At 34.7% G+C, this 11,644-nt stretch overlaps 1 protein-coding gene across 1 annotated transcript in view; it reads right to left on the reverse strand.

Annotated features, from left to right (window-relative positions):
- Nucleotides 1–2,596, reverse strand: part of LOTGIDRAFT_121371 (hypothetical protein) — a gene marked incomplete at both ends in the record, with an annotated part of 4,438 nt that extends 1,842 nt beyond the window's left edge. The window contains 2 exons of the mRNA XM_009058872.1: nt 1,546–1,714; nt 2,308–2,596. Of these exons, the coding sequence (XP_009057120.1) occupies nt 1,546–1,714; nt 2,308–2,596 (458 nt within the window). The remainder of the gene's footprint in view (nt 1–1,545; nt 1,715–2,307) is intronic.
- Nucleotides 2,597–11,644: the final 9,048 nt, after the last annotated feature.

The raw sequence follows: 11,644 nt of genomic DNA on the forward strand, positions 1-11,644 counted from the left end.
CCTGAAAATTATTCCCATTGAACAGATATACGAACAACCTGGCATTGATACGAAGAAAATTCGACTCATTCGCGAAAATTATTGGATAAACAAATTACAAACCATGCATCCTTTAGGAATGAACATCCAAGTTGATTTCCAAATTATACCTTTTGTTATTCAATACAACAACACAGCTGGTCAAGTTCCCCGAATAATTATCCGTCTTTACAAAGAATTGCAGGAAAAATTTCCAACAGTCTTTACAAATGATTTAGTTGTCGCCTATACCCGTAATAAAAATCTAAATGATATCTTAGTCCGTGGTAGATTACCCCCCACCCCCCTTCCATAGGTTTAGTACATTTCCTTTAATTAATATTTCTTATTTATGATAACTTACAATTGAAGAGTTTCCTCGCAAAACAATCATACATGTATACTATTTTCACTTAATAAATTATATATATTTTTTATATGAAATACGCATTTTCCTTTTCATTTAATATAGGACAATTCCTCAGTTTCACCAGTGAAAATGTTTATTATGATTTCCATGGTTATTAATGTTCCTGTTGGAACCAGTATTCTTCTTATGTATTTCAGATTCGGAAGATAATGAATTTGCATTTCAAATATTCTATATCATTCTTTTAAACTAACTTCACAAACATTGCTCTATCACTACAGGTTACGCCTACATGCCTGTGCCTGTGCTTTCGTAACATTGCCTAAACGCAATATTACAACCTTAAATTCCTAATTTCTATCATATATATAAAAGACAATGATAGAAATAGGGAAATCAACCCCCGAAATTAACATTAATAGTTTTTAAATAATTATACAGTAAAGATATTCTTATTTGGGGGGCTTTAAGAATAGCAGTTTTCGTAGCGTGAATAAAGGCCCAGGTGATTGTTTACATTTAGAGTCATCAATGGTTATATTGCGTTTACTAACTGCATTGTCCACCATAGTTAAAATATGAAGTATATCCAATCTGAAATAAAACAAAAATATAAACCAATCTAACAAGTTTACTACGATATTTCATGACATTTAATGGCAGTTTAAAACAGACACAAGTGCGTGTCAGGTGATTTTTGTAGAAGTTTAAAATTCTGGCCAGTTTAAATCTAATTATCAATCATTCTACCCAGATACGAAATAGACTGCTCTTACTTTTCTTACTAACATGCTTGTTTCTTGACAGTCATTGTACACTTTCGGAATTGTTTGGTGGTTCTACTAGCAGAATCTTGGAGCAACTGGATTATCAACGACTACATGAAGCAATGGAATCTTGCAGAATCACAATATATCGACTGAACAATCAGTCTTGCTAGTTGTCAGTCAATTCCTTGATATGATTGTTTGGTTTGTGTTAACAGTTACGGATCCAATTGCATACTTTGAAGTACCAAGTATAAGTCCCATTAAAGGGACAGGTATATACAATATATGTCAATAGTCTTCAGAAGAAGGCTACTAGAAATGTACGAAAATTGCATAATTCGCAACTGTCCCTTTAAAAGAGATAAAAAGAAAAGAGAAACCACTTACCGTTCAGCATATTCCTCTAAAGCTTTACACAATGTTTGTATGAAAAATGATCCAGTTCTATTATCAAGATATGATACAAATCCTGGAACTGTTGCATATGCCATCAGGAAGTCAGCTTCGTTGGGAATAACTTCCACAACAGGGTCAACAGGGGAGGCTTTTCCAAAAGCTACTGAATCACTTTGAACCTAAGGAAAATGATAACTTTATTGTCAAATAGGTGTCATTGATACAACCCTATTAAAAGCACGACAATATAGGTACTCTAGCACACCGTAGGTGTGAACAGTCAGCGTTTTCTTGGGTTGATTTGGGTCTTGAATATGAATATGTAAATAGTCTCCAGAAGTACTAGTTCCTTGTGAAATATGTATACCGGTAATCCATAAAAATATAACTAATTATAAATTTCACATTATATATCTTTATATCATGGAATAGTCTCAAGAGAAGACGAGTCGTCATATTATCTTTCAAACATGGAATTGAAGCCTAAAATCTCAACCGTACTCTGTACGCTTTTACTGATTCGCTCAGCTGAAAATCTTTTATTTCTAAGACTAAGGTACGATTGGCCAAACAGATTGCGAACGGGTTCGTTCAAAGGCTCCTAAGAAGTAAGCAATGAGCAATTGAAAATTTTAATAGAGTTGACATTGAAGTGGTGAAAACAAATTGAAGCAAGGTGTTGTTCATTTTCATTAATCCACTAAAATACAGAACAGTAGGAGATATGTTTGCAGCTCTTGTCTATGATATTACACTCACCTTGTTGTCGTTCGTGACCCTGACAAGCATCAATAAAAAACAGCTTCGGTTTACCACACAGGTCTGGGCAAGGAATAGCTTTAAAGGGGTCTGTTAGACTTCTAATTGGTACTGATACACCATCTGATCCAAGGATTTCGTCCCTTATACCATGTGACGTAATTACACATACAAAACAATCATATTGGCGGTGATCTTCTCGTGCATAGCTCTTCATCTCCTGAATAATTTCGTCACCTTTTAAATTATTGTGTAACTTCACAATGAATCCAAGATTTTTAAAGGTACCTTCAGCAGCATCTGTAATCAAATTTATGAAAGATCTATAAGGTAAATCTCTATTTCCCAAGCTTTTTGATACTTCGTACACTTTTGTTTATTTCGAGGCCTTGGGAACATTCAGATAAAAAGAAAGTGAACCAAAAATAGTCAAAAGACGTCTGCTTCCATTATCGTTATAATAAAAATCAAAAAAAAAATCATTGAAACATTGTTCAAGACGCCTGTAGATTTGCCTCTATGAGCGTTTGCGATCAAAGAAAAGCCTTTATAAATCTCTAAAAAAAATCTTATCCGGTTTCCTCTTGTAGGTGTAGGTCGGAGGGACTGATATGGAAAAATGATTTCGGCATTCAAGTTGGACAATAAACAGAGGTCCTGTGAGCTACAGGTTGTGCATGTTAAAGATTCCTCGACAGCATTCTAAAAAGAGCAGACTAATGCCAAATCGGATGTCCTGGCAACATTTCCCTGCGTTTCTGTCCTCATTAACCACTTAGATGCAAAAAAGTAACTCCTTTCATTTCATTTTTTATAAGTCAATAAATAAAGAAATTGTTCTCACCTCTATCTTTAGATGACCCTGGTAGATTCATACGAGAATTTCTAAAATTCTCAATGTTAAAAATAACACATATTCCTGGAAATAAAACAAAAATATCATCAAAATATAAGATCGAAATATTTGGCAATTTAAGAATAACACTAGCTTGAAAGACAAATTTTGAAGCCTGGGATTACTTAACAAGAAAAAGCTGAGCGTTAGAAACATCAGAAAATAAATGACAATGTCATCATGACGGGAAAAATAACGGACATTACATACCATGGTAATAAAGGGCAGCCATTGTTTATTGTCACTAGATCACGTGATCACAAGACTCTTGTAGTTAAAACTTCGTGCAGGTCCACAAGCTTGTGTAAACAAAGTCAGAATATACCATTGAATAAGTAAGTTCCAGATGAGGGCTGTAAAGCTATGGACTATATTCAGGTCGCAATATTTTACTATTATTTGACAAATTCAACTAAACAGAAACTGTAGAGGATTGCCAAATGCCTCTATGGGTTCATATAATGCCCTGATATGAATTCTCAAAACTATAGAAAATTGTTCTTGTCACGAAGATTGAAACAAATTATATCCACAAGATTGCAAAACCAATATTTACATAACAAATAACTGGCTCATGACAATAAACAACACATAAAAATGGATTCAATATCAACTTTTAAAAGTCAGAATTGGGAATTCAAAAAAAATGGGTATACAGTTTGGAGAATGGAGAAATAGATGATGAATTTCAAAGTATATATTTCAATGTTACAACTTTCATGTGAGAGAAAGATAGCTTGCCAGGCAAGGTAACATACGCCCACTGGCAGCTGTCAGAAATAATAAAACAGTCTTTAGTGACTAAAGTATGAATTTTGTCATAATAAAGAAATTTTAATAGTTTGAATTCAATGATTTATATATTTACTGCCAGTTATTTGCTGAGAAATTCCACCAAATTTTTAAAAATCAATATCAATAACCCAAATACATCAAATTATCTCATCAATATACAAGATCACACCATGTTTCATTAAAATCAGTTGAAAACTGTAGTCTCTATTGTGTTCACAAACAAATTTTAACGTGTTTTTCCTAAGTCAAGGGCAATAACTCAAAAACCGTTCATCGAAAGATCGTCAAATTAGAACTTGACCAAGATCTCATCAATATAAATAATCACACTAAATTTCATCAAAATCAGTTGAAAACTGTAGTCTCTATTGTGTTCACAAGAAATGTTGACGGACCGACGGACAGGGGCGAGGGCAATATACGTCCACATTTCCATGTGGGCGTATAAAAAGTGTGTGAAACAATATAAACTATAAATAATTTTCATGCTACGTACTTAAAATCTGCGTTTTTATAATTGCTAGAATCACAGATGTCTGAATGAATATTGGAATGGTGCGCAAATCAAAGCCAACAATACACACAAGAATTTTTTTTTACAATCCTTTAATACGGATTATCTTACCTCTTGGAAATCTGTCTATTCGATACTCTTCCAATTCTAGTGCTGCAAATATATCAGATAGCTTGTCAGGCAAGGTAATATACGCCCACTGGCAGCTTTGATTTTGAATATTTGACAGTATATAGTAAAAATCTCCGGTATGAAATATTAAATCTTCAGTCATACATTTCTTTTGAACTTTTTTGGTGTGATACAGAACAATCTCAAAATCCGGCGATAATCATTCGTGCCATTAAGTGTTTACGAGCAAAAGCGATTCAAGGACGAGGTCAATAACTCATACTTTGATTTTCGATTCTACTGATTTTTAACAGGGTTTATCCATAGGTGATAAGTAATAACTGATTACTAACACTCAAACCGAGTTTCGTCAACATCCGCCAAGAATGTTTACGAGCTAAAAATTGAACGCGTTTTCAAGAACTCAGGTAATAACTCATACTAAATATTCTTCGATTCTTCTGATTTTCGATAGGGTTCATCCTTGCGTGAAAACAAACAAAATCTGTGAAGAATAGTGTCTTCTAGAGTGTTTACGAACAATTGTGGACGGACCGACGGACCAACGGACATGGGTGACGCCAATATACGCCCCCCCCCCCCCCCCATTTTATGTGGGCGTATTAAAATGATTCTTTCTCATGATATTTATCAGCCATTTTAAGCGATATTTTCTCGTGCTTAAAATGTCTGGTGCTGTGACAATTCTGAAGACACTTTTGAGTCGAAACAGCCCATAAACACTTTTTTCAAAACAAAATTGCTTCCAGATTTAGAAATTCAGAGTTTTTCATTTAAAACAAAAACTAGAATGACCACCCCTCACCCATGTTCCTTGAGCAACGGTACCATTATATCCAGTAGAATATTGATAATATACATGTACTACCGTTGCTACACCCAACTCCTCATGACAGTCTAAAGGATTACTGTGCGCGGAACTCTGCAACAGCCGAGAGAGTTTACAGCTTTCTTCAACAAAGAGAAACTGAAGGACAGAATTGGGCGTAAAGGTTAAACAGCCAATCAAAACCCCCGACAGAAAGTCTGTAAATATTAAGCCATAATAATTCCAGTCTTGATGTCTAATAGTCTTACCTGGTACATTCATTATTGATTTTGAAGAGTTGATATTGTCTGGCCTTCAAATGAGAAAAAATATTTAACCTTTAACAATCTGTCCATATAAATGTTTTGTGGAGGACATTGGAATGGGTATTTTGAAAAATTTCCATGAGGTTACACGAGGAAAATTAAAGGGGAACAGTCGGTATTTTCGGGGATTGATTTGGGTCTTTATTGTGCTTTAATAGTCTTAAGAAGTACTAATACGCACGAAAATCGCTTCAAATATACCTCAAACAAGAAATGTCACTGTCTATTCCTATATAATCATGTGTTTTCTATATATGACAAAGTCTCGCTAAAATTCCAGTCGAATTTTTGACTTTCAAACGTGAATAATTATGGATACACATAGATTTGAAGGCTCAATTTTCGACGATGAGCTGTGAACACTATTACTGATTATGTTCCTGTCTCTGAAACTAAGGTATGCATGGATAGTGAAGGTGCTCCTATAAACCAACCTTATAGTTTAAATGATAAATAAAGCCACTTGTAATTTCTGTGGTAAAAACTAAAATGACTCTTTCTCTTAGCATTTATCAGCCATTTCAAGTAATATTTTCTTGGGCTGAAATGTCTGGTGCTGGGACAATTCTGAAGACAATTTTCAGCCCAAACAGCCTATAAACACTTTTTTCAAAACAAAATTGCTTTCAGATTTAGTAATTCAGGAAAACGCCATAAAGTGGCGACAAATTTTCAAATTTAGATTTTTTTGTAACTGCTATCATATCATATATTACATGTAGATTCCAAATATGAAATTCCGAAGAAAATCGATCCAAAAAACATCCAGAGCCGATTTTATACTTTTTGCACATTTGGTAATGTGCAAATACTGGCTTTGCAAAAATGTTTCAATTTATATTTAATAACAACGTTGCCACTACAGAAGGTCTACAAACACTAAAAAAGTCGCCGATGACCTTTGTTTACAGTATTGATCATAACATGAATAAAATTATCTGATCTGATCTGAATGTAAAAACTAAACTTCTAAACTGGAAATCCCCTTCTATTTATATCTAATTGCGTAGATAAATGAAATAGTTATAGGTGCATGGGATATTTTGTATGAGTATTTTGCATAATTATCAAACAGCTGTAGGGCTATCATCGTGTTCAAACCACATCCTCATTCGTCATACTACCTTGAGACTATAGCTATAACAATTACAATAGGCCCTGAAATCTTTCTTGGAATCTCAGCAAGTCAAATTAAATCACACGTTATGACGCTATGTTCGCGAACGAAAACAAAACGAAAGCGGCCATTACATTTTTTCATGAATACGTACAGAATTAAGTAAGATTTTCGGTTAAGAATGGAAGCCGAGAGAAAATCAAACCTTACTTTGGAATATTAACTTGGAAAGAATGTGTTCTTATCTCCATAAATAATATTTTTTCCAGTGGTTAACATTTTCATCAACCCAAAGACAATCTAAGACTCTCACTAGTATTTGGTAATTGATATTTCAATTCATACGGAAACAATTGTAGGTATTACAGAAAACATTGTATTCAGAGACTAGTTTGTGGTCATTTTAACTCTTGGACCTAACCCCATAACAAATACAAAATGATTAAAATAAAATATCTACTTACTTATACTAAAACTTTATCTGGAATAATTATAGTACGACAACCCTCGGTTTTCTCTCAATGGCTAGAATGTATTATCCAATAGCAAGACGACACACAATGGGTCTGGATAAAGGAGGCTAAATGAAGGATCACGTGTATATGACATCATGAATTATAAAGAGCCCTATATTGAGTAGCCTATTGCATATATTGTTCAGTTTGTGTTTTCAATCACTTATGGTGTCAGTTAATAATAGTTAATACACAATACAGACGTATTGAAATGAATAATGTGCAGCGACTTTTTTACCCGTATAGAATCAACTTCGCGCTAAACATATTTGATTCATGGAAGAGTTCATATCTTGACATTTGTCCAAAATATAAAATAGATTAATTAGATGGCCTACCACCTTTTGTCGAGAAATTCATAATTTTGTTCCGAGTCTTTCAGAAATGTCAGGGTTTTTTTTAAACTCAGAACAAATAGATAATATAAACCTGGCGTAATCTGTGCTAAAGTAAAAGTGCTGAAAATCCCTAAAATTCCCAAGTCTACAGTAGACCATGATATATGAGAATATTTGAATTTAGAGGATAAACATGATATTTGTATTATATTTGTTGACGAGTTGACACCAATTCACTTTAAAACAGCTTACCCTCACTAGAACATAAGTGACCTCCAATTCTCCAAGGCGTAAAATCTAATGCCCAAAGAAGTTACCCTAACGAAACTGGACACCATTGAAAAGCAAAAATGAGAAATTGCCACTGACTGAACCCCTCGTTGAAGGGTTCTCGATCATTCTTTTAGAAGCAGGAACCCGATGCCGACTGTACAGAACCTTACAGGCCCGTAGCTACTCCTCCCCTCCCTTCCCCCCCCGCAACCGACAACCGACTAATTTCATTACTACCAACTAAACACAATCCATCTTGTCCCTTCAGATATATTACTTACCCCTCGTTGTATCAATGCAGTGGAAAACACCAAACTCTAACAAATATTTTATTACCTAAACAAAGGGCTTCCTGTACTAGAAAGCAGATTTTTGAATCAAGCATGTCTGAATAATGTCGGGTTTGTCCAGCCATGAAAACCCTGTAAATAAGGTATTTGTGGGCTGAGCTTTTTAGATTTGTTGGTGGACAAAAATGGCGGACATCAGCTGTAAGCCCCTCTCGATAAAGTGACAGAAAAATGCATGTCATCTTTCATGATGTTATTGAAGTGAAATCAAATCAACTGTATATAAAAGATACTTATTTACCCCTTCCTCTCATATAATTACTCCGGAAAAAATTTCGATTTTCCTACCTCTAATTTACTTTTTTACACAACAGGGTTGCATTTTGTTTACAAATCGTCTTGCACGTTTGATCAAAAATTCCTTCGCCTTTTTGAATACATGATTGATTTTTGATAAGAAAAGGGTGTCAATTATTATGAAAACATTTGTTATGTTAAACATGCAAATAAATCTCGAAATCAGAAAAATCGATCATATTTTTTGAAAATATTCATTGTCACAGGTTGGTTTTTTTTTTATCTAATACAACAATTTGTTCACTGTGAAAATGATTATGTATCATCCATAGCCGATAATTTATGAAATCAAGGTAAGTAGATAGTTTTTATTAGGCACCCTAGGACTGTCAATAGATATCACGTGACGGGCAATCCATAGATACCGACCAAATTGTCTTTTACAAAAAATTTTTTTTTTTTATTTCTAAACAATTTTTATGTTTTATAGTACTGTCAAGTACTGAAGTTGAAATAAATAATGTTACTGTTTGAAGAGTAAGCTACCATAGTGAAATACTGAAGGGACAAACAGATCACCATACATAGAAGGAAAAAAGTAGTCCTTCAAAAAAATGGCTGCCATGTGATGAATTTTGGAGGAATTTGGAAGGAAATTACATGTAAATGAGGTTTTTTTTTAATTTCAGGATGGAGATATTGTACTCCAGCTATAAAAGAATCAAGTGATGTGTGTTTTAATCACTATCTCACCATAACTGATGTGAAAATGTGTAGCCAGTAAATACCTCATTTTTGGACACTTTTTGGAAAAGAGTTCATTTCATGCAAAAGTGCACAGTGTCCACACAGAGAGTCCGTCTGTCCACAAGCGCAAACGAAGCTACAGACAAAGACTGCCGGGTTTGTCAATTGACACCAAAAAGACACACTACATTGGAATTTGAGTTTAATATATTTTTTCCTGTAATCTCTCCAAATTAATCTATGAATAATCTTCAGTAAAACATATTCTGTTTGAATTGATATAGTTTTCATGTTGAATTCCATAGTCTCTACTTGTGACCTAGGCCAGTGCTTCTATAGGAGAGTATCTTCTATAACACCTATAACTACATATACAAGGTTAGTCTACACTAGAACCAGCTTAGATTAAATATACAACGGGGTCAATTTTACAAGATGTTGAGTATACACGATCCTTTTTACCCGTATTGAATCAACTTCGCGTTAAACAAACTCCCATATTTGATTCATGGAAGAGTTCATATCTGGCATTTGTCCAAAATATAAAATAGATTAATTAGATGGCCTACCACCTTTTGTCGAGAAATTCATAATTTTGTTCCGAGTCTTTCAGAAATGTCAGGGTTTTTTTAAACTCAGAACAAATAGATAATATAAACCTGGCGTAATCTGTGCTTGTAGGATATTTTGACCTCCTATGGCGGTTACTACATATGCCAGTAGCACCTGATGCGATGGTTCATTGTAAGAAGACTGTATAAATGGATATTATGGATTTATTATGGATTTCTTCGAATGGAATTTACAACGTCATACATAAACAACAGAAAGAATCTATCTTCATAACTAAAGAGTTTGTAAAAAGGGGAATAATTATAGTCTTGGTTAATAATTCTCTCTCACACTCCCCTGATAGCCATACGAATGTCCTACATGGAAATGGATATCACAATAAATCACTTATAGGTATAGAATGAGCTACATTACTATGTTCAACTGATAGAGGATCGATAAATCAATGACTGTCAAATTGTCCATCACAATTGGTTAATCGGTTTATCCATTCCTTTCGCTTAGCATCAGATTGGATTGCTGCCAAACGACGTGGACGTTGACCTGGCATAGGTTCCACTGGATCTGGCACAATTGCTTGTGGTTCTATTGGACGTGGCCTTTCAAGATCTTCTACCGTGTTTGATTGATGATTGACTTCTAATGGATATAATAGTTGGATAGGACGACGACTTTCCATGACCGCTAACTCTTACAACCGCACCTCTGGACAATCCATCGGTTCCAGTAATGAGTTTCTTGACTTTGCCTAGCTTCCACAAACTACGTGGTTGGTGTTCATCATTGACAATGACGATATCTCCAATTGAGACGGTGTTTGAAGTTTGACTCGAGCTTGTTCTGTGACTATTACGCAATTCCAAGAGATATTCTAACTTCCACCGAGACCAAAAATGACGCAACACCATGTTCATATGAAAATGTCTCTTTCTCAAATTGCTAGGGCGCTCTGGGTTATAATCTTCATTGAAATCTGAACGTTCACTATCTGGAAGGCCTAACAAACGACGTCCATACAACAAATGAGATGGAGTTAATGGTTCCTCGCAGTCTTCGGATGACACATATGAAAGGGGTCTACAATTTAGAATTGTCTCTATTTCAACTACTACGGTTAGGAGTTCATCATAGGATAACTTGGCATTTCCGATGGTTTTCTTTTAACACCGTTTTGTTGATTTAATGAGTCTTTCAAAGATGCCACCCCACCAGGGTGCTTTTTCCAAATTGAATGACCAGTCTATACGATGTTTCCACAATAATGTCTTACAGGAGAGTTATCTGAGAATAATCTAAGGTATTCAGAGGCCGATACAAATGTCTTTGCATTGTCCGATATGATTTGTACTGGATAACCGAATCGCGCCACAAATCGTTTGAAACATCTTAAGAAAGTATCTGTGGTTAAGTCCGGCATCACATCGAGATGGGCATTCGTAGAAGTGACTATTCTGAGATAAATGACGGCACCATAGGCATTCATGGATGCGTCACAAAATCCGTGCAATGAGCAATTCAAAACAGTTTCAGATATACCATAAAATAAACATCTGGGTAGGAAATACGAAATGTCCACTTGAAGAGATTCGGCTAATTTATGCCAACTGTCAAGATTATCTCCCTTTAGTTCAGTGTCCCAGTTACAATCAGATTTACACAGTTGTTGAAACAGTATTTTGATCTGAATTGTCACTGGAGATAAATAACCGAA

This window comes from Lottia gigantea, assembly GCF_000327385.1.
Source record: "Lottia gigantea unplaced genomic scaffold LOTGIsca_36, whole genome shotgun sequence".
In the NCBI taxonomy this organism is placed as follows: Eukaryota; Metazoa; Mollusca; class Gastropoda; family Lottiidae; genus Lottia; species Lottia gigantea.